Source organism: Amphiura filiformis, chromosome 1 (assembly GCF_039555335.1).
Source record: "Amphiura filiformis chromosome 1, Afil_fr2py, whole genome shotgun sequence".
Lineage (NCBI taxonomy): Eukaryota > Metazoa > Echinodermata > Ophiuroidea > Amphilepidida > Amphiuridae > Amphiura > Amphiura filiformis.
In genome coordinates, this window is record NC_092628.1 from 64,456,639 (window position 1) to 64,481,812 (window position 25,174).

A 25,174-nucleotide genomic window follows, 5' to 3' on the forward strand; every position below is an offset into this window, starting at 1 on the left:
GTAATGAAGTTGCGATTATATGTTTAAATTTTCACGATGACACCAACAAGTCATGTGGCCGAGCGGTCTAAGGCGCTGGTGATATGTCGATTCTGTATACATGATAGCGGCGCAGTGCAGCGTGGGTTCGAGCCCCAACTCTGCCGAACTTAATTTCCTTTTTTTTTAGTTTACTATGTTAGGGAAATGTGGCCGGGAGAATTTATGTATGATAAAGAGTGGTGTGGCCCTGCCCACCCCGCACAGTGTCATCGCCCCGATATCTTCATGGCAGAAATCGCCATGGTAGGTTGAATCCACAGCCACGCCGACTAAGGCTACTGACAATATCCTGGTAACTGACCTCTCTGTGCAGGGGCGTAGCCAGCTTTCTTGTTCAGGGGGGGGCAAAATAAAATTTTGGGGGCACGGACGAAAAAAGTTGCATTTGCATCATACAATACATAGAGACTGTATGTCTTCGAGCTTCCCGAAAAAGGCCCTATTGGGATGATGTGCGCGCGCAGCGCGAAAAAAAGGTATTTTACATTATTTTCGCCCATTATCCGGCTGAAAAGGGCTATATTGTTACAATGTGCGCGCGTAGTGCGCAAAAAATTTGTATTTTACACTATTTTGGCCCTGAATTTTGCTAGAAAAGAGGCTCCTTGTCACGTATTTCCTTCATATTATTGACCTCAAGTCCTAATTTTGACTTTGCTATTGCAAAATGTCATTTCATATCAAATGAGTAGACTTTCTTTGAAAAAACATATCACTGGTGCCTGATGGGAATACCCGTCCGCCATTTCATTAAACTGGATCGTTTTCGCGTGATTTGTGCCCAGATAGATGTATTGGGGGCGCGCTATACTCTCATTGAACAGGCAAAGTTCGCAAAATTAACAACGTTGTTATTTGCCAATATTAATTAACATGATCCAAGGGGTCGAACATGAATTATTCATAACGGATCGATAACTGGCCTCACTTTCTAGCTAGTAAACCAGCGGAATTTTTCATAGGTTTTGCGTTGCTAATAGAACAACCGTGAATTTAGTGTCACCCCCTTGGTAATGCATGATCCTTTACACGAAAATAATGTGTCCGAGGCAGTAAAAACGTAAACAATGGGTGAGGCGCAGCCGAACCCATTATTTAAACGTTTTTACTGCCGAGGACACATTATTTGCGTGTAAAGGATAATGCTGCACCCTTTATTTCTATTCTATTACCACAAAATAGTGTGATTTAAAGAGAAAATATCACATTTTTTGCCCAAATATTTCAAGTTGTTTACCTCAAGGTGGAGCGCATACGCGTAGCCAAAGCGTATATGCACATTCCAATAACACAACCTAACATTCCATTCTCCCCTATAAGCAGGTATGCACATACAATAACACACCCGTGGCATTCCATTCTCCCCTACATAAGCAGGTGTGCTGTGCGCTCTGCTGTGCGCTGTATGATAGAAGAACATAAAGTTCGTTGCCCTTGACACTTTATCGCTAATTAATGGTCTGTCACGTGACGCGTTTCAACAAATCACAGTGCGGGATTTTGAATAATGGGTCGTGGGGGTAATAGAATAATTAATAATGTGTGGAAACAGGTCAGGGACGCCATTCTGATAATTCTAATCCTTTCTTTTGAGGTCAATAGATAAAAGAAAGGCCTTGAACACAGGTGCCTGGTTGTAGATAATATTTGATCATCAAAGCTGCTGGCATAAGATAAGGGGCCAAGTTAAAAAATCTTTCCTGTGTGGCTTTTCACCCTTTTTAAACTTGGTCCCATTCAGTATAGTAATAACATGAAGAACGAGTCCTAATTTCTACATGCAACAATTAGGTGTAAGACTGTTCGAAAGTGATGCAATATGACGTAGGCTATGTATTATCAAAAACATTTGAAGGTTTATGTTTTATTATATTGCGTGTTCATAAAGAGTAGTAGAGTATTATATATACTTAGCAAATTGACTGTCTGTCAACCTGCTACATTATAGGCCATACATCTGTACATAAGGCGCAGAATCGCACAAGACGATGAAGAATTTAACAAAGTGAGTATTTGTACTTTTGCTTAAATCAAAATACATTATAACGTCTTTACGGAAAAACTTCAATCGCGCACGAACATTAATTCATTTACTCTACAAAATGAACACTGACAACTAAGAGAACAAACAAGTAGCCTAAATATATTTGTGGCCTTCGCCGCGTACGAGGGACAAGATAACACATTGATTTTAGGGGTAAGTTTAGAATTACATGTTAGAAAGGTTGCGATGTTTCCTGCGCTGACCGTTCGTTCATACGTGCCGCGTGCATATTATCAGTTTCGGATCCAAGCCTTCGTGATGAAGAAGTACAATCTGTCATATGAGGGTGATATGTAGGGTATGTAGGACTAGTGGTTTCCAGATCTTACAGTATGTCTACATCAAGAGCTAGCATAGGGCGCAACACTATATCACTACGTATTTTATGTAAGATCAGAACGAAATTAGGCAAGGTAATAGGAAACCACGTGACCAAAACCAAAACTAAAACTCAATATTTGAAATGAGGGATTGCCAACGCGATACGCCCTCATACTACCCTGAAGAAATTGTTAGTTCACCCGAAGGACTAATAAAAATTCCTTTAAAAAAGGAATGGGGCGCCCAATGTGAGCTTGGACGTGATATGGCATGGTGTGTAGATTTGGTATTATAATGATTTTTTTCTAGGGAAGAGTAGAACATGATCAAATGCAAGAGAAATGTGTTTGATTGGGGAAGGTGTATGACAGGACCGTTTTGGATGAAATAAATTGGAATGAAGCTTTCGTGTCAATTTGCGATTATGAGTTCTGTTTTGGGGGCCTATAATCCGCCTATTGTAGTGAGGATATTGATTTGAATATTGTTGAATTTCGTTATGCAGGGGTATACGATGAATAGTATGGAAAACACAAATAAGTAAGCTCCCCCCTGGCATAATATGGGGGGTTATCCCCCACCTATAAATGTTGACCAAAAGAAAATGTTAAATTTTTATAAATGTATAACGTCTGTGATACATATACATCATCTACTTGCTAATACACTGAAAATCAAATAGAGATGAAGGATAAAAAACAATTACAGAACATTCATTCTCCATCAAAAAGTAGCATTTTGTACATGAATGTAACGTCTTTGATACATAGTTGTTAACACACTGAAAATCTGACTAGAAATTTACAATTTGATGATATCCAAAAGAATACTTACATTTTTGTAGCATTGACAAATTAAAAAAAATTACAGAACTTTCATTTGTTAACATACACGTAGCAATGATTAACAATGTTGAAAATACAAACGTAACGTTTTGTTCATAAACGTAACATCCTTTATTTGTGTGTGTAACCTGGTGGAAAATTATTGATTAATACCATACTGGAAGATCTGTGACCGGGAATTTTCATGTTGAAAGCCGTTTTGAAAAATGTGTCTAAATGGGTCTACATTACTCCTACTTTTTAGGCTAAAATGGCCAAATATGATGTTAATTTGGTCAGAAACCCACATACAGACGTCAACATTGGGGAGATAATTGTATGGATCATTCCCCCATCAAAATATTGGGGATTTATCCCACCCCCGGAATCTACGCCTATGTCCATCATATTCATAACAATATCATAACTCCTACAGCTTCCTGACAACTCTTTAATTCACAACTCTAAATTTATTCGATCTTTTGCCTTTTCTGTCTTTTGCCATTTACCAATGATTAGGTTTGTTAAATGGCTAAAACTGGAAATGGGTCATAGCTAGGGCCTAAAACTTAATTTTATTCTAGTATTGGTGGTATTAACCAATAATACCGATATTTCCCACCCGGTAGTTGTGCCACACACAAAAAGTTACTAGCATTCAAAGAACTTGTCATTACAAAATTATGTAACATGATTTTCATCCATGGTGTTGTCTTTTTTAAAGGTAGTTCATGTTTCTGTTGAAAAGACAATATTGATGTCTAAGATCTTAATTATATCATTCATAAGCATTTAAATTCAGGATATAATATTATCTATACACCAATCCGACTAAGCCATTACTGCGGTGTCCCCGACCCTGCCTGCACGTAAAACTGCGGTGTCCCAAGGTCGGGGGTTCTATCATTTACTTGTTAGTGTGCTATACAGAATTGTACACAACAGTGATTTTCAATACACGATCATGACTTGATTGAACAAGTTAAATCTCCCGCACTGGTACAACTGTGGTTCCGTCAATAGAGGGCCAAATACAGTAAACGCTTCTCGGATTGGTGTATAAGACTTCCCCTATGGACAATGGATCTATTCCCTGATCAAACATATCCCATGCTGTGCTGGTATCCAGCATGTCTGCAAATGTATATCATTGGAATTAACACCTGATAACGACTATTGACTATTAATATTATAAAACTTCGAACAGTGGTGATGATTTCATTGCCGTCTTGTTGTTGGTAAGAAGAAAATTTGACCCAGCATTAATTCAAAAGAAAATATCATATTTTCATCAAAATGTACCAAACTTTAATGTGTTTGGTATCAATCTGGACTAAAATTGAATCATTCACCAATTTTTTTGATTACTGTACATTGCATCCACAAATAAAAAACATATCCAGCATATTTCATATCTGCCTAAATTCTTCTGGTAGAATAAACAACCTTATCTCTGTTTCTGATAGCCATTATATCTTGAAGGTCATCACAAAAATAATGCATACGCAGTGGTGATGATTTCTTGTTGGTAAGAAGAAAAGCCCAGCATTATTTCAAAAGAAAATATCACATTTTCATCAAAATGTACCAACTTTTAATGTGTTTGGTATCAATCTGGACTGGAATTGAATCATTCGCCAGATTCCGTTGATTACAGCAAAATTCATCCACAAATAAAAATCATATTATTGGGTCACCATATTGTAAGTTTGGCAACTGTAATTTGACAATAACCACTATATGGATTTTATGGTAATTAACAAACAAAGGCCATCGGTTTAACCCCAATACATTTGTACATTCATTGAATGACTTTGAAACTTTTGGTACAAAAACTCATACTCTGCAACTTAGGTCAAATTTTGCACTATGATTGTTTAATTGAGGTTATTGTACTATGCCATTGAAATTAGGCTATTGTGGTCCATAGTGTTGGTCACCGTCTATCGGGTTCTAAGAGGCGGTAAACTGGTTTTTAAACCAGTTTAAAAGCCTTACAAAGGTACAAAGGTCACGGTTTATTTGTTGTTTTTATAAGTCCATTAATTTAGTATTTTAAACAAAGAATATACGCACACCATTTTATCCCGTGCATATCAGAAAACAATAATAAAATAAAATCCAAGCATATTGTGGTTTTATTTCTGAGCAAGGGCATGATTTTAGCAAAACAATTGCGGAGTAAATCTAGCAAGAGTAAAATTAGAAACTTTTCACAAAGTCATGCCTATATGGTGCACCCTCCGTAGAGGGTGCCCCAAAAAGATCCCCTCTGTACGACCGGTTGTGTGTACGAGATACCTTGCGCCAATTGTGACACTACGTATGTGGGTTATAGAGGAATCCAAATTCACGCATTCCTACACCTGACTAGCAGCCTTTAGTTGGGTAGCCGTTGGCTACAATGCACTCAAAAGAGAGCTTGCGAAATGACGTTACTTTAACTTTAACTTTAACGTCTAGAGGATTATAGAGGATCATGTATTCAAAACCACCTTGGTTTTGAATACATAATCCTCTATAATCCTCTAGACGTTAAAGTTAAAGTTAAAGTAACTTCATTTCGCAAGCTCTCTAATATGTGAAATGATTCGGCCTTGGCGGAAATTTTAAACTGCATTCCATCACCCGTTTTACACCTTCCGCGAAAACACAGGTAGACAAAAGAATAACGCAATACAGTTCCCTTCGACAAAACACACATGTGAAGTTGTTGAAGTGACATAATAATCGGATTAATTATACGCGGTATCTATGCATTGATGTACTTGCGAACAAAAGGACTATATGTATGAATAGATGCGACGGGATTACCTGCGGAATTATCTCCATTATATATATTATTAGCTATTATTCTATTAACCCTCCTCGTCCTTGCATCTTCGCTAGGTGTTAGGCGGCTTTTATTTGCACAATTGGACATTGGATTTTTCAGGTTGGACAGCGGTTCAAAATGTCCGACCAAATCCTGACCATGAGGTTGGATCGTTATTCGTCGTTTTAATAGGTTTGAAATTTGGAATGAAAGTTATTTCGATGAGTCAAACTGACACAATCTTAAGCAAACAATTTGCGTACCACGACAGTTCGACAAATTTTGATCAATTGGATTGAGACAGCACAAAATTTTTGATGACAATATGATCTGGGTGATCGGAATCTGTGATATTACTTAGCTGACCTTCGCTTTGCGTTAGTACGCCCTCTGATGTCAATCTTCAGACAGAAGGACTAGATTTTCAATCTAATGATGGTCTCTTGACCAGAGATGTCCGAAACTATCAGGTCAGTAAAATATATTGTTTTTAAAAGTGGCGTTGCCAGTGGGCTGGTGTACCCCCCCCCCCCACCCCACCACGACCGCCGGTATATCTTAGGCCGCTGGTTATTTTTTCTGGAGAAAATTGCAGGTTAACAATAGACAATTTGATTATGCAGGGTAACCACAATGTTCAGGCCCTACATACGCTGAAAATTTCAAAAAATAGGATGTCATTCCCTTTTTTGCCTTTGATTTTGGCGTTAAAATGCTAGGTTACCAATCAACCTCAGAAGGACAGTACCATCTCTCTCATGATGGCCTGACAAGATGTCCGAAAAAGACCAGTTATAAAAAATTTGGCTTTAAAATAAAAATGCCAGTGGGGCTTGCACCCCCCCCCCTCAACGATTTTGTATATCTTAGGCCGCTGGTTGACGTGACGGACCTTGGTTAAAAAAATTGGGGTTAACAATAGACAATTGTGTGTGCAGGGTGAAACCACAAAGTAGGCCCTACATGTCGCTCAAATACTTCAAATCCTGGATGTGACACTTCCCTTTTTGACTGTTTAAGTTGTCACATTGAAGGGTATTGATATATCAGCTCATATGAATTCGACAAGTGCATTCATTGATTATATGCAGAAAAAACAGACATTTTATCTCGAAAGTAATGCTCTGTGGCGGATTAGGACAACTTCCGACTTTGAAATGTGAGTGATGAGTTAAGTTTATTTTTTGCCCTTACTTTTTGCACCGCGAAATGGCGAAAAAAGTCAACGGTCATCGATATATGCCGACAAAAGTTTTGGAATCTACAGAAACAGAGCTTTAATTTGATACCAAATTTGTCTTTCCAAATAGTGCAAGGAAGGCCCCTCCATACAGCATCATTTTGATAATGACTGAATAAGGCAGGGTTAACATACCACTTAAAATTAATTGTACTTCAGTGCTTCCCGAATATTATAATGGTTGCTAAAGAACAAATATTTTGATAGATTAAGGACCACAAATGCATAAGCCCTGCATCATAACTTTATTTTCAAAATGATACTTTTTTGTGGGGAAAAATAGTCGCTGCCTGAACCGTCGAGACGCTGTACAAAATAGTCGATTTCACCGTCCACCGTGCGTTACTCCGTACGTTTGTATCAAATATCTTTTTATATGGCCGATCTCACACGCATTTCAATGGACAATCTGTTGAACCTCACTGCAACAGATTGTCCAACACCTCACTGCAATGATTTCTTACAAATAAAAAAGATCCTAATAAAAGTTAGACTTTCCTTCGTATGGTCAAAACCCTTGTAAAATTATTATAAAAGGGATAAATTTTGTGCATTTTCTACGTTGTCCACACGTTTATTTCGTACGTGCAAAATCTTCAATACTGGCTAAATAAGCGAACTCGCCCGTCAGTACAGGAGAGTGATTTTGAATAGAGAGATGGCATACGTACGATCACGGCGTTTGGAAATCGCAACCTCTCTAAGAACATTTCAAGTGATGTGCAATTTTATAAACTATCAACAGTTTTTAAAGTTACAGTTAAAAGTGATTTGCTTGAAAACTATAGACACGTTATGACCCTGATGGTCAAAAACCGTGCTGAGATCAATCTTTTAACGTGACGTTTTATACTTACACGTGAAAACACACGTGAAAACATGTTGGTGAGATCGACCTCTCGCATCTTCGGGATTAGGTTTGCGGAACATCATGTGGAAGTTAAGAAAACAAACTAGAAGTTTACTCGGTAAAAATGTAGGACCCGGGTGTAGGACATCCGAGCAAGAACATACTCAGTCAGCTATATCTGATCATGTCGTAAGAGAATCATGATGTAGGGAGGACTCCAAGATACTTGACAGGGAGCATGTCAGAAAGTGTAAGGAAGTACGAAGACGGGAAGCGATGGAGATCAGAAAGAGGGGACAAAAACCATGAGTCTAAGTCTGTGACTCACTTTTGAAGTCTGGAAATTAGTTTCCCGGGAAAGTGGATCAGATACTCAGATCTGATGAAGTCCTCCGATGAGATGGACGAAATATTATAGTGAGTAAAAACTTCCTGGTTTTGTCAAGCAAAAATTGTTATTTGATTTGAAGTACAAATCTGATAAATCTTTTCACTAAATGAACATTTTCAAATTTCAATAAAAGTACCCTTCGTATGCATAAAATACAAGTTCCATGTTTGTTTCCCTCCATTCCATTTTAAAAATGAAACGAAATCATTGAATAATATTCAAGCAGCAAACAGCTTATAAAAACAAATTTTATGTCTACAAATAAATCAAAATATACAAAAGTAGGCTAGTATTTTTGTTTTGAAAAGTTTCCTTTGACTAACATGATCATCTACAATGTACAGGGATTCGACAAATCAGCAAATACACACTCATCACACATACCCGAACACACCCCAATTTCTCTCCCCGTCCCCACCCGCCTACTCCCTACAACAAGAGATATACAAGTGCGTGCCTGGTTATAACTAGTATTTAATAGGTTTAATTTAATACTAATAGTATAAGACAAAACCTACAAAGTGATATACACCCTACAAGCCTTTTAAAAGAACAAACACTCTGCACCCACCCCACCCCACCCCACCCCCTAGCAAACCCCTGTCAGTAGCCAGTCTCTCCATAGCCGGATTTTCGCTTGTCTGATTTGGCATAGATGTTAGTGGTTACCAGTTGAATTACTGAGAGAGGGCCATAGTCTTTGACACTGTGTTGTGTTATATTATGTCCCCTCTCTTCTAATCCTTCGATTATCTGTAATAAACAAACAAAAGCAATACGTGTGTACTGAATAGTAAATTGCATCTATATAATGATGTATTCTGGTCGATTCTGGTATTACATGTACATCAGGTGTGGCACACATGATATATTGTGGAGCTGTCAAATCTGCTTCTAATAATTCTTAACATCCAGACTCTTATAAAGTTGGCCAGATGAACTACTGACCTAAGCTTCATATGTGATATAAACATATTGGGCCAAAGGGCATGTGAGGTTATTAGAGATCATACTAAAATTTTCTATACAGGCTACTACGTACACTGAATTACATGCTAGAAACCACAAAACCTGGTTATGAACCACTTACACAAGCTTTATACAGGATATAGGGCCTACACCGATTTGGGTTAAAAGTCATGCAGGGATTATTAGGGGTCATTTTGTGACAATCTTTAAAATGCTATATCTGCTCTAAATTGCATCATAGTGGTATAACGTATAGCCAGAAGAACCACTAACCCAACTGATGTATTCAGAATTTCAGATTGGGTCAAAGGTCACACAAGGTCAAAAATGCTTCAAGATTACTGCAAGTGGTCTGAAGAATATTATTTACATTGGTTGGAGGTCAAAGGTCATCGAGAGGTCATCTGGCCAAATGATCCCCTTTGGCTATCAAAATTGCCTGATATTCGTGATGACCAACTAGAAATCAATAAAATAAAATAAATAACTGAAATAAAGTTGATAAATAAATAATAAATGAATATTAAATATAGGTATAGTTACTAGTCTGTCAACGACATGCATCGTGAATGTATTTCATATGTTTGTCAGAGAGTTTTCCATAAAACTTACATCGTGCGTGACGTCTTCTTCATAAGTCACTTTATATAGTTCTCTTCCAGGGTAATGTAGTCGTGGTCGGTCACTGGCCATGAACACATCATCTTGAAACCACAGTTCGTTATATTATAACCTGAAAAGTGACAAGCAGCGAATGAACATGAACATTGACACACTCCCCAAATCTAATTCAAAATCTGTTTATATGTGCATGATATAGCTGAGCCGGAATAACATTCGGCCGACCTACCCCCTACACATCACCTTACATTTTAGGATAAAGAGCATTATAGGTAAATCAACCGAAACCTTTTGTGAATCCACTTGACGTTTGAAACGTTGATAATAACATTTTCCCGTAAAACAAACAAACTAGACAGTGTGCTCACAGAGCACGGCCCTTATAGCCAGTGATGTTGACCTTTTTATGACCTTTGGCCTAGAGTTGTTCATGCGACATTTGTACCACCAGCCTATGGTTCATGGTGGTGACGACATTGTAGGCCTACTATGTAATTTACAGGAGCAGCAGCATTTTCAAAGTATTTGGTAAAGAAAGAAAGAAGAAGAATCGGATAGAAAAACAGGACCTAGCTTAGCTAGGTAAATACACGGATGCCCTTGGAAGGCTCTGTAAAGATTATTTACCTATCTTAGCCTTGCAAGGACATACCTATTCTTACTATCTTGTATACTTTAAAGTTCACATAAGTGAGGAATGATCAACCCAATTATTATTATACATGGCTCATTGAACCACAATGGGCTTGTAAGGACTATATATCTTTGCTGTATGGATGACATATTTGCGTGCAAATCTATCATGGGGGTCACATCCCCCTAGTAAATTTCAGTGAAAATTACGTTTTTGATCATTGTCCGTAAGTGGAAGAACTTTGACCGCAAATGATCACTTGGCATTTGTGGCACCACCCAATGGTCCTAGTGCTTAACTATGGTCAACATGGCAAAAAGCATAATGGCTACGATGGCCGATTTAAGGTATTTGATTAGATGCCGGAATTGACCCCTAAATTACCTTTGACCCCAATTCTGTGTGTGTACAACTTTTAGACACTGGCTATAGACGATGCATGTGTGCAACTGATGTCACGGTGCTATGTAATATGGGGAATGAGTAGCATTTTAAGTGAAAAACACGTTTTGTGCTATACTGACCTTGACAAGACATTTGCGCCAGACATTTTCACATGACATTTGTGGCACCCCGCAATGGTCTTAATAACCAAATTTCGTCAAAATTGACAAACGAATATGGCTACGATGGCTCTTTATATGATTGGTAGAATAAATAAATAAATAAATAAATAAATAAATAAATAAATAAATAAATAAATAAAACAAACAAACAAACAAACAAACAAACAAACAAACAAACAAACAAACAAACAAACAAGTAAAAAAACAAAGTAAGTAAGTAAGTAAGTAAGTAAGTAAGTAAGTAAGTAAGTAAGTAAATAAGTAAATAAGTAAATAAGTAAATCAATCAATCAATCAATCAATCAATCAATCAATCAATCAATCAATCAGAATCAGAATCAGAATCTATGAAAAAGAGACCCGTGGCCAAATGCCATTTGGCTAAGGTAAAAACGTTCCTCCGGAGCATCACACATTTCATGCATCTCTGGTACTATAGTAGCAGACTAGCAGTACCGCATTGCCTCACCCCAATTTAAGCCCACCTATCTGGCTCATCTAAAAACAATGTACCATTTTTGTCAACACTTTTTAGCCAAGTGAACAAATGCTTCAAACCACTGATACTCCCGACCAGGTTGAATAAAAAATTCAAAGTAAATAATAACAAAGAGCAGCACAACAGCATAACATTTCCTTTATTTGGTAAGTATTGTCTAGTTGGTTTCAGGAAGAGTCTAAAAACGAGTTGGGCCCGGCCAGTTACACCATTATCGAGGACATCAAGCTAAAATCGTTTGGTCACCCATAGTGGGTAGGAGAACATGAAAACTAATATGAGATACTGTATTAAGATCACATATTAAGTATCATGTGAGAGTATACTCTTGTACTCAGAAGACAGGATCACATATTAATGTGCGACACTATGGAATATAAAAAGCAGGATATGGGTATGTTAAAAATTGAAATGAGGTATGGGGCTGGCTGGGGTGGCTACGGGGCGTTATCTCAAGGACAATATTGTTCAAGGTTGCGCCGCAGGCTTACAAAGAAACAATAGCAATCAAGCTTAAACTTTAAATTAGCACCCGATAGAGGGCAGGGCCTGAAGAATGAGGGAAATTATGGGGTAAATATTTAACGGAATAAACTGCATAATCATATTATTTAGATTTATTCCGTTAAAAATCTTATTTTAACTTATCAAATTACTAGTTTTTATATTCTATGGTGTCAAATATTTATTCACAACGTTGTAAATACGCATTAAATACGATTAATAACAACAGAGGGCGCTCTTTCATATTAATATGTGATCCTGTCTTCTGGAGTACAAGGGTATACTCTCACATGATACTTAATATGTGATCCTAATACAGTATCTCATATTAGTTTTCATGTTCTCCTACCCACTATGGGTGGTTTGGTATTGTATGCAGTGAGTATCAAGGAGAATAATAAAACCGTTTCTTATTGTTTAGGATATAATTATTATTTATTTATTAATTTTAGAGTTCGTGCCAAAAACATATTCTGGCGTGAACGAAAAACACGATCACTGGTTTTCAAGTCAGAGTATACCTAAACAAAACCGAGACTTATTTTGTTGCCACTCAATTCATGCATAATTATTCCGTGCGCCATTGAGCATAATTTCTTGATTTGGATACTGACGCTTATACAAATTCTATGATTGATTGATCGATTGATTGATTGATTGATTGATTGATTGTGTGATTGATTGATTGATTGATTGATTATAGTGCAACACAGCTGCCTTTGAAGAAAAAAAAAGCGTTTTAAGAACTCTGCCCATAGGGCTCTGTATATATAAGGCTATGGTCCACTGGGCTGTGGCGTTATTGGGGTTGGAAATAGACGTCTTTGTAGTCACTGGAAAGTCCAATATTTCTATTTTCGCCAAAAATGGAGATTAGGCAATTTTTGTGTTGGGACCACAAAATTTATTTAGCTAGTCTTTTATTGTTAAACAATAGATATTCATTGTCAGCATAATTCGCTTCATGATATTTACCAATGCTGTTGCTGTTAAAATAGACAGTGATCCAGCACCACCGGCACCTGCAACAACTCTCACTTGTCCGGTGTTATCGACGAGAATGAAAGTTGTAACTCGTGACTTTCACGCTAATGCGATCATCAGACAACTGAGGGACTGAGGGCTATTCGCTACTTACTGTAGGCCTTATCCTATTAATGTGGACGTGAGAGGGAAAATTGTTCTGTCGTAGAGGGCGGCATGAGACGGGTATTGCGGACGTGAGAGAAATACCGGTACTTACGTAATATCCTTGTTGAAATTTGCGAGGTTGAACTTGTTCTGATGGCGGCGGCATTTGATGCTAATTCCGACCTTCTGTTGAGTAGTCTTCCTTTGTCCCCGTTGAGACATAAGTCGCAGCGCTTGGTGCCATTGTCGTAAGCGCATGCTTTTGCGGCGATAGACCATGCGATAATGTATTCCTTCTCCTTCTTCTTTAGATCCCATACATACCGTGATAATTCAGTGCTGTACGTGTGCTTCCCTGAATGACTGCTGGTGGCTATAATAACGCTTCCTGAAGGTCAATTCAGTAAGACCGATGTAGACCTTGGTGCTGTCCTAGTTGGCTGCTTTCACTTCTACTTTGTAGATGATGCTGGGAGTCAGATCTTCTCTTGTCATGCTTGTAGGCTTCATGTTGTATTATTGCGGCAATTGCATAACTTACCTGTCTTTCCTCGCTGGTTATCTTTCTTGGATGAAACCTTCTTGTGAAACTTGATAATGCTGGCTACATTGGACACAGCTGTAACTGTTCCTGTTGAATATTTTGTTGAGCTGGGATCCTTCGGGAAAGTGTTTGTCGATGAGCTTTAGGAAAGATTTACCGATGTTGGTAGCGACATTGTTGAAGGCGGATGGTTGGAACTTGGAGTCCTTGTGGATGTACACTGGCCAGTCGTTAGATTTGTGGTATGGGTAGTATTTACCATTGTTTAGGTTGAGGGCGATGTCAAGGAAGTTGGTTACTTTCAGATTGCAGTCGATGGTGATTTTTAGGCCCAAGTCGCGAAATGTCTTAGCGATGTCTTTCCGTGTCAGCTGCGATGCCCGATTTTGATAACTGCAAGTCCGTCGTCGCGGTAAACATGGCAAAGTCCGATATTCTTCTTGTCAAGCTTTCTGGATAGGGTGTTGAGAATGTAGAGTCCGACTAACTCTGGGATAAACTTAGGCTATTTTGACACCATGGAATGTATATTCTTTCACATTCCAAAGAGATGGCAGTCCCTCCAAAGCATTTCATCGTGTTGTCTGACGATTGCCTTTTTAGACATGAAACTGAGAGTAACGACTACCTATTCTGGAAGGTCTGTTCTTTTAATTTTTATACGCGTTCCATCTATTCCTTTATTTATTTTTATATTGTGTGGATGGGCCTCCTATTACTTATCTTCTTGCGCTGCTTTCTCCACAATATATCTCCTTGCGCTGCTTTCTCCAATAATATATCTCCTTGCGCTGCTTTCTCCAATAATGTATCTCCTTGCGCTGCTTTCTCCAAAAATGGTGTTTCTTTCACCAATCACTCTATTTCCAGGGAACAGGTTTCTTTGACAATACCTACCATGCTTTGACACAGCTCCGCTGTTTTGACAGATGCGTGGCCTTCACAAACCCAGCAAACCCCAGCAATTCGACAGAAGAACTTTAATCCTTTGATGAGGAAGAGCACATTTGTTTGCTCGCAATCTCCTTCGTTGCTGTATTAAAATAGCTCAATTATTGGCTATATAAACTGGTTAAAATGTACTTCTTTTTTGAAGCACGAAGACCATCACACACATGTGGAGTCTTCAATCTCCCATGACATTCTATAATCAGCAAACTCAAGCTCTCACATTTTTATAGTCCAGAAAACCCAAGATCTATTAATAAAGCATCACTTCATTCACATCTTCACAGATGATGCAAGCTTGAGATTTCCCAAGATTAATTATACACATTAACTTTTCTCATTACATCACTTCCTGGGTGTTTTTCTCTATGGTGCAATAATGCTGAACTGGGGATTTCCAAGTTCCAGACATAGATCTGACTTTGTTTACAATAATTTGGGGAGAATTCCAAAATGACTTTCCACACCATTATCTTGCACGTACAAGGGGGTTTCCCATCTCATGACATACTTTCAGATTGTAAACAAAGTTAAATAATTAAATTAAATTACTCGGGCCACATCACAATGTGAATTGTTCATAACCGATCGATACCTTGCCTCACTTTGTTAAGAGCAAGCCAACAAAATTCGTCATAGGTTTGTATATTGTGGCTAATACAAAAACCCGCGAATTTAGTGCCACCCCCTGCAGAAACCTAAAAATTGAAGTGATAACAGTATATTGTGGCTAATACAAAACCCCGCGAATTTAGTGCCACCCCACCCCCTGCAGAAACCTAAAAATTGAAGTGATAACAGTATATTGTGGCTAATACAAAAACCCGCGAATTTAGTGCCGCCCCCTGCAGAAACCTAAAAATTGAAGTGACAACAATAAACAAAGTACGTCAACAAGTCACATGTCCTAGCTCCTGGTATAAAATAGACATATTGTATAAAACCGTATTAGACATAACACTTCAACGAACGCACACGGACACGCAGCAACTGCTTGAATTTATCTCATTATTGTTTTTTAACCTTAAATCGGAAGACGCTATTTCGTTTTAATTTAAATGATGAAGGTGGCCATATTTCTCACGTTGTTATTTGTTGCCTCCTTGGCAGCTGGAGCTAAGCTGGATGAGGATGTCGCAAAAGACGCCGGTACGTATTTATAACTTATAAATGCCATAATTTGTTTTTAGGGCTAATATTTGAATTCCAAAGGTTCATAGTTGCATATAGAGTATCTTGCTATTATGCACGAGATATTTTTTTCGATTTTCGAGTATTGACGTGTTGCATGGTCACTTATTTCATATCTTGATTATCTTTGCAAAGGCATCTTATAGCGCAGCGCCACTAGCATCGCAGCAGCGGTTATCTGCTCGAAAGAAATTGGAACAATTAGAGCATAATAGTGTTAGTAAAAATTAGCTTTAAAGAACTTTGCTGCCATCTAAAGCCAATGCTCGATCCCGGCATCACCCCCACACACATACCCCCACACCCCCCACCCACACACACTTTTCTCAAAAAACCTCTTGCTACATAATGTTTATGTATAAAAAAATTAGTGCAGATTAATTCGTTTAGCAAAAATATTGTGAAATTTGAATTACGTTCTGGTACACCAGAAATTACAACACATTGTCTATGGAGCATTGTAATACACATAATCATGCATAACTCGCACATGCAAAATCAGAATCAACTGAAACTTTGGGAATAAGCTTTTTCAGTGTATATCTACTGAAAATGTCACTAAGAGGATGCTAGGATCATGAAATGCTCCTTTAAGTACATACCTTTCGATTTAGCCTATAAAGTTTTTAAAATATAAAGTCCAATACATACAGGCCCGGGAATATTTAGCAGTCGTTCTTAAGCATGTTAAGTGCATTTTTGTCTATTTTGGCCATAATAAGCTATAAATTTCAGCCCGGAATATCAGACCCTTTTCAGGACGTGTTTTTTTAAAATTTATTGTTTGGTTTGATTAGAGACGATCTTCCTTACATCTTCTCTGGTTTGATAATGGCCTTAAAGGCGATGTATGAGCCGATTATAGGCCCCATACATGATGATTTTTATAGGTTAAAATTTTCTGTGGTTTTAAAATTCTTAATTTTTTAAGTTTTTGGTGTCATATCTGAGTACGTTGAAAATTCCTATTAAATATAATCATATAATGTAGCCATTTGTACAAAATTGAATAGGTTAAGGTCATATGTAGGCCTAAAATGAACAGATCGTGTGATATATCTCACGGATCACTGGATCCCCAGATCCCCATTATTATAACAATAGAATGAACAGATTTCGTGTTATTGTTCCTAAAACCAATGACTGAGAAACTCAGACAAATGAATACGGCCAAAAATGTGCAGTTCTCTCTACTGTCTATGGTATATCTGAGCACGTTGAATATAGTCATTTGTAGTTGTACAAAATTGAATAGGTAAAGGTCATATGTAGAATTGTAGGCCTATAACAGATCGCGTGCGATATATCTCACGGGTCACTGGATCCCCAGATCCCCATTATTATAACAATGAACAGATTTCGTTTGTTTGTTTGTTTGTTACTTTGTTTTATTTCTTCTTTAACCTGGGACACTCAATCAGTTGAAAACACAATTAATCATCTGTTCTTCCTTGAGGCCCATGGTTCCTAAAACCAATGACCGTGATTCCGTGAAACTATATAGGGTAAATGAATACGGGTTGCAGTATTTTGGAGGTCAATTTTTAAAACTTATAAACAACAAGTTGGAAAGCAGACCATCGGTGTTTGGAAGATGGTTCAGCAGATATTAAGGGCTCAGGGCTGTGCAATAATTATGAGCCTCTGGAGGGCAAAATTTCCAAACGGCGTGCCAAAAAATGCTTGCCCCTCCTCCTTCGGCACGCCAAAAATCGCCACCCTCCTTCACGGCCTGTCAAAAATCTTCCCCCCCCCTGCACATGCCAAATTTTTGGGATCCCAATTTGCAAACCTTTAACATCCTGTTGGAACTCAAAATTATACTGACGTGTATTATAATTAATAGTAAAATGGTCATAAAGAGTTTATATAATTACGTAAAAGTAAGTATACTTATGTTATTGAATGCAACATATCTTGCATAATGGCTCACTTTAAGGTTACACGAAGAAACGTATAAAAAACGTATAAAAGACGTATAAAGTTGTTCTCTAAAACCGCGTTTTCTCAGCAATCAAATATCGCAGTGAGTCAAATGTTGGTGCATGGATGTATCTTTACATTATTTTTGTGTGTTTATACAAATTTTTAGAATCCGTTTGAAAATCCTTCGTTTAAATCATTTTTACGCACCATGTTCACAAGATCAAAAACGCGTTCCATGCAGTTTTTTTCAAATGTTCGCTCCGTATAAAACCACACCGAGTGATTGTTTTCTCCTTTTTTGTATTGTACTACAAATCGACCAAAGAAATAATGTTGCCATGGGGAAGAACCAAATACAGTACCGATTAAATTTTATTAGCCCGTTTTTGGGAACAATTTTCGAGAATCTTGTACCACAAAACACTGTTATGTTACATTATCGATATCTGGATTGTGGAACGTTAATTTTGATGTCTAACTGCCTACATTATTTCTCAAATGTCTGTCGCTTACTTTACCATTTGAATTTCACTCCAAATTTAAGCTACTTTTGCAAAAAACGAGGTTTTTCGCCATCGATACCTCCGACATTTACAGCGGTAATGAGCTTGTTTATCATAAGAGCCTGTTATGCACTCTTATTATTCCATAATAGTCGGTTTGAGATCGATCAATTTCATGTATCCCCCAGTGGCTCAATCGGTTAGCGCGCCCGGCTCACGTTCGACTATATAATACTATAGTTTTGAGCTGGAAAACTTTGGTACGTGTTCGAGTCCCTATGTGGTCCATTCCATTTATTTTATTTTATTTTTCTCTCACTTTTTTTCTTTTTCTTGTTCGTTTCTTTCTTTCTGACTGCAGCGATTGATTGTTTTTGCCCGGTTTTTTTTTCATTATATAATTCAGGAATTTTTAAGCTATATTAGTCTAATATATGCGCGGCGCGCGGCCTATGAATAATATATTTTTACAAATTAGTTTATAACAAAATATTAGTTGTTGGTTTTGTTATTGTTGTTGTAGTTATTGTTATAGGCCTATATATTGCATAATCAGGGTATAACCAGGCTTATTATAGCCTATAGAAGCATTAATTTATTTCACGACAAATAGGCCTATCATCCAGGATAATTTTGAAAATTGAAAATTTAGAAAATCCAAAGGAAAATTACCGAAAACGGCTGCACACAATCAGCCCCCCCATCAGCCCATATGGTCCTATCATGGTCGCCCCCCTCCCTATCCCTGCAACATAGGGCCTATAGGATGACTCACGAGCCGCGGTTTGTCCGTGGCCCTAGTTCAGATCAGGCGGCTGACACTGAAAAATTTGCATGGAAAAATGACCCGTCTCCTCCGCAGCCAATTTGGTTCCGCTCCATCGAAATCAAGCCGGTCACGGAGGAGACTACCCTCCTTTGTGTTTGTTCATTTGTGTATGGAGAGCCCTTTTGGAGTCCGGAATGACTTAGGCTACGCTCTCAGCTAGAGTCCGACGCTGCATTGCACTAGAAATACCTTTTCTGTGAAATCGCTATAGAGCCAACCGGGAGCACGTATTCGTTTTGAAAATATAGCATTAAAATTAGTATCACCCTTGTGGCCACCGTGCAGTGGAAAACCTTAATTCTTTCATTAAAAGGAAATGAAAATTAAAAAACACGGATCTACTTGTGCACCAATAAAATTGGCACAGCAATTTGTCTCAAATATGAATGAATTTTAAGAAACATACGGGGTATGATGAACATTGACCTGACGCCATGATAGTAGGATCGTTTTATATACAATGTATATACCGTATTGTCATAATACCAATATTTGTCATTATATATAATGAGTAATATCTAGCAACGTAAATGTGCAGTTCATATGCACAAACGAATACTGATCTTTATGATAGTCAGGTTTTTGTACATCACATATAACATGTCACATAGGAGGTCATACGTGTTGACCTTCATCTATTGTATTTGTTCATCTGTGTATGGAGAGGATTAGCGCCATTAAACGCCATTAAAACGCCATCAGTATTAGGGCGTAGTTCAGTGAACTCACCGGATTGCTATTCCAAGTACTTTGATAATACAGATAATATGTATTAATGGGTCGAGGCGATTGCATTGAAAAACCTAATAAATTATTCATAACAGTTACGTAATCAATCGATAGTGCGGACACTTTTTATTTGCAAACCACCAAAATTCGTGATCTTTTAGCGTTGGAAAAGAAACCACGTGAATAGAGTGCCCTCTCAAGAATATTCAACTCTCTGTTCAGATTGATACACTATTGTACGCATGAGTTCATTCTTTTCTGCATGGATGTTTCCATTATTAACTTACGCCCCTCTGGAATCAAGCCTTGAAAATCAATTGTATTTAACCTTAATACGGAACAATTCTGAATTTGGAATCTACCGGTTTATTCACAAAAGCACGAGTAAAAAATCCTTGGGAAGCTAACAAATAGAGGGAGTACGGTGACTGAAAAGATCAGATGTGAAACTGTATCAATTACACATGTTTTATGCTTTAAAATGTAATAGCCAGAGTATGTAAAAAGGGCAAGTGGACTGCGGAGAAGTCTAATGAATGTACAGGCTGAGTCAAAAAAATAAAAATAAACCCATGTTTGAGGGGCTGTAACTAGAGATCTGTAAGGAATATGCGAAAAATGAAACTTTTTCAGCGTCTTTTTCGTGTCCAATTTCCATTTAAGGGAGCAGCATATAAGCATGTGAACAGGCTCAATGTGCATGGGACACTAAAGAACAGACATCTGGAAGCTTCAGGCAGACCACAAACTGCTAGATCATTGCTAGAGTTAGACATGCGTTAACAGCAAGACTCAAAGATCTGCCGGAAAGACTTGATTTGGTATCCCTTCAAATTACAGTACCGTCATGGACTTCATTTTGTTTGTTGAATATTAATTAAAACCAAAAGTTGTCATTTCAACAACAAATCCTGTTAGCACTTTGCTGATTCGTAGAAATTGAAATGGATGAAAATCAATCAGCCGTGTGCAGCTACAAAAATGTGTGGTTGTATTAAAATAAGTATAACTTTAGTTTGCTGCTAGCAATTGCAACAATTCTTTTCTTTATTTAGAAGTGTAGAGTTTGCTCTTTCTAATGATATTTTCATTTACAGCAGATTCCTTACAGATCGCTAGTTACAGCCCCTCAAACATGAGCTTACCTCTCTTTGACTCAGCCTGTATAGGCCTATAAAAATCGCTTGCCCTCGCGCGCTCTCAGACTTCTTGCAGCCCACTTTCCGATGGCCAAAAATTTCTTGTCCCCCCAGTTTACCCTCCACCAGCCCAACAATCTGTCAAACTTTTGTTCTTATGCACCCCTGTCTCTATTTACACCAGTTTGCGGTACCCATGGTTACCTTTGTACCGATGTTTTTACTGTATACAAGTCATATTAATCATTCCTTTGAATATTTAACAATATGAGATATGCTGCTTTGTGTCTTATATCCACTGGATTTTTGTACCGGACAAATATTGTCAAAAAATGATGAAGTGGTCATAACAAATATAATACCAAAATTGGCATGTGAAAACAACAAAAGTTTTGTGTTGATTTTGTATTACTAGAGTAAAATAAGTATACATTTTAGGTACTTTATTTCTGAATTAAATTTTTTGCAAATTCGCTGGTCCTCTTACCATACACACCGACCTGTAATTTCGCTGTCATGGTAAATCATCACAATCAGACGTGCAGAGTGCATCAACTATATAAGGCCAGTTAAGTTGCAGCTGACCCTGGCGCAGACCTATCCGCACTTACCCATGCTTACCTTATAACAATCACCATTATAGATGAGGGAGATTTTGGATAACCAAACATCTAATCCCCAATTTTTTGAAAGTATGAGGAAACCGGATCCTGGAGAAAACCTGCGAGAGCAGGGATAAACGGGATAAACCAAAATGCACATGGAATTAGGGTAAACCAAATGCACATAATCCAAATGCACATACAGTCCTTGAGCATGGCAGTGCCTTGAACCAGGGACCTGAATAAATGCGCTGAGAGTGCACACATTTGGCAATTTTTTATGCTGTAATGGGTCATAGTGAGGACAATTGTGGCCTAAAACCGGGTCAAAGGAAGTTGAACATTGCAACTTATGGGTAATGTTGTCCCGGTATTTCGAGCCAGTTGGATAACTTGATATGATATCAGCAAATTAATGGTTCGTTTGGACCGTAAGAATGCCCATCGGTAAAGTAAAAAGTCGGAAAGCATTTTCATCGGCAAATTTAAAACCAATGCCCCAAATTATTGTTTGCCAAATCATCCATCCATAGGTACACTTACGAGTTGATTTTGACAAAATTGGTAGTCGGAATTTAAAAAAATAGTGCAATCAAAACCGAAATTCATAAAACACTATGACATAATACATGTAATAGCTTTATATGATGTGCTTTAGAAAGCTAGGAAATTTTCGTTAGCGAATTATGTTACTTTGAAAGGCAAAAAACGTTGACCTCCAAAAAAGCTCGCGGGGCAAGTTGAAGCCTGTGAAAATCGAAAATCTTACACTAGAAGCCGAAATTTTACACCTAAGTTTAACATCGGGCTTTGAAAAATATACAGTACCAAGCGTTATAATTTTCTTCTGACATTTACTGAAAAAAATGAAAATTATTGCTTTTCATTTGGCCGAGAAAATTAATTTTACATTGAAAAGGTGTAACTCAAAATTTTACTAATTTCAACACCAAATTCGATCGTTTATATTGCCTCATTAAATGACTGAGTGAGCCTTGTACAACAATTATTGTTCTTTGCTAAACCCTTACTATGACTATCCATACATCACACAACATACACACAACAACAAATATAGCATTTTGGTGTCGGTTTATTGCTGCCAAACGAGAAGCACACACTGTGCCATGCTATGAAAGTATACAGAATTAGGATATCGTGCCTACGCTAATACAATAGGGCAGCCTACCACAGGAATCAACGTGATAACTAGGGGCTGCGCAACATCAAAAAAACTTGAACACAATTTTTTATTTCTTAATTTTTTATTTTTGTTGAACAAGAAAAATCTGAGGGCATAGTACTTGGCTCCTGCCTAGGCTATCCCATGCCAACGTGGTGTTGATTCCTTCCTTCCCGCTATAAACAATCTTAATCGACCAAAATCCCACCCGAGACTAAAACTGGCTTTAATAAAAATATTTACTAATGATTCTAAACAATCATGCTTCTGAGAAGAAGCAACCTGACACACACTACTTAAATTCAACTGCGCAACAGAATAGAACGTGTTGCCGTGATAGAAACCGAACCTGAAGTGAGGTTACTCACGCACTCTCCCACACAGGAATAGTCATACTATTACGTAACGCAAAGAACATCAATATATTCTTATTCGGGGGCTCTCAACCGAATATATTTTCATTTCTTTGCTAAACCCTTACTATGACTATCCATACATCACACAACATACACACAACAACAAATATAACATTTTGGTGTCGGTTTATTGCTGCCAAACGAGAAGCACACACTGTGCCATGCTATGAAGTCCAAAGTCAGGGCTGCTGGCAAAAATACCAGAATCGTGGAAGTCAAATCCACCGTGCATTCCAACAGTTGGAACCACATCAGAGTCGTCACTCTTTACTAAACTTAACATATGAGCCAAAAATGCCAATCTGGTTAGTCTCTTTGATTAATACTTAGATTAACCCAAATCAAATTTGTGAAAATGGAATGGGCCTATTATTAAGTTAGGAAACGTCCATATTCCAATCCTAGAATCGCCATGCTTCACAGTAACATCGGCAAGTCTTCCGCACATACATATCTGCAAAGAAATATACACATCTGTGAGAAACTTAATAATGTCGTAAATGCAAATTTTGCGACTTTGAGTCTACAATCCTTACCATGCAGAAAAACACAACCCAAATCATGAATTATTGGGATGGGAACTCCTAATCCCTCCGAGTGATGAAGATAATAAAATCAAATTTCAAAATCTTCAGATCGGAATTGTCATGACTGAAATTATTGTTACTAACCGTCAGAAAGAAGAAATTCAGCTCGTTCAATCATAATACCTGATATGACACTATGACCAATATTATCTTGACGAACTATATGACACTGCGCCTTAATACTTGTATATACGACACTTTGCCATAATACCCCATATACTGAATGACGACCAGTCTTCTGCCTTATGTGGACCATATGCCAAGCTAAGAGCTCAGAACTGACAAACCAAAAGTTTGCATAAGGGAATTTCTATTAAATATAGAAGATTCTCGAAAAGAAATAATAAAACGACATAATAGCAATGTACACTATTAACGAACAGTTGTAGCTCTAATTGCAAAGTATGACAACTACTAAGATATCAATTAATGACAATCCTGGATAATGACCCGATCTTAACATTTTTGACGAACCATATACCAACCTGCTTGTAATTTTGAAATGAATATTAATCTTTGCTCCTTAATCCTTTAAAAAAAGGTCAAAAAAGTCCTTTCTCTGACGCTTTTGTGCGCAAAACGCAACTCTCTTAGGCACTAAAACTTTAACATAGCCTACTGCATGACAACCAATCATATTACACGACTTATATAGCATTGATCCATTATATCATCTTGAATGAATTTATATGACAAGTGGGTCACAATACCTGCCTTATAAAGCACATTGTCATAATAACCCGTCATACTGTATGACTACCGGCCTCCTGCCTTATCTCGGACTAGATGCCACTAACATGACTACTTGACAGTATCTATGTCTCTAACTTACCTTGCCATACTGAACGACGATTAGCCATATAGAGCTCGTCTTGATTGTGAACACACCATTATTGATATCAATATCTTAGCATAATAAAATTGAAGTCATAACCTTAATATTATCTGGACTATGACACTATAATAATCTCAGACAAGAATACCAAATGATCGAGACTCCATCTGCCTTACATGGCACTAGGCCTAAGCCACAACCATTAGTAGATGGCAGCCATTCATATGAAGATATTACCCATCTCTTCTGCCACTACAATATCTTGCTATATCAAATAACGACCAGCCAAAG

General features: G+C 37.7%; 1 protein-coding gene and 1 long non-coding RNA gene across 3 annotated transcripts in view; one reads left to right on the forward strand and one right to left on the reverse strand.

Moving 5' to 3' along the window:
• Positions 1 to 25,174, forward strand: part of LOC140151044 (phospholipase A2-like) — a 65,166-nt gene that overhangs the window by 21,031 nt on the left and 18,961 nt on the right. The window contains exon 1 of one of the 2 annotated variants that reach the window (XM_072173238.1): positions 15,910 to 16,092. The exons of the other annotated variant lie outside the window; for it this stretch is intronic. Coding sequence (XP_072029339.1) covers positions 16,002 to 16,092 — 91 coding nt within the window. The 5' untranslated portion in view covers positions 15,910 to 16,001. Of the gene's footprint in view, positions 1 to 15,909; positions 16,093 to 25,174 lie in introns of those variants that run through there. 2 annotated transcript variants of the gene reach the window in all.
• LOC140151059 (uncharacterized) overlaps positions 22,938 to 25,174 on the reverse strand; it is a 525,069-nt gene continuing 522,832 nt past the window's right edge. Inside the window, exon 2 of the long non-coding RNA XR_011858891.1 lies at positions 22,938 to 23,649. This is a non-coding gene — a long non-coding RNA (uncharacterized lncRNA). The remainder of the gene's footprint in view (positions 23,650 to 25,174) is intronic.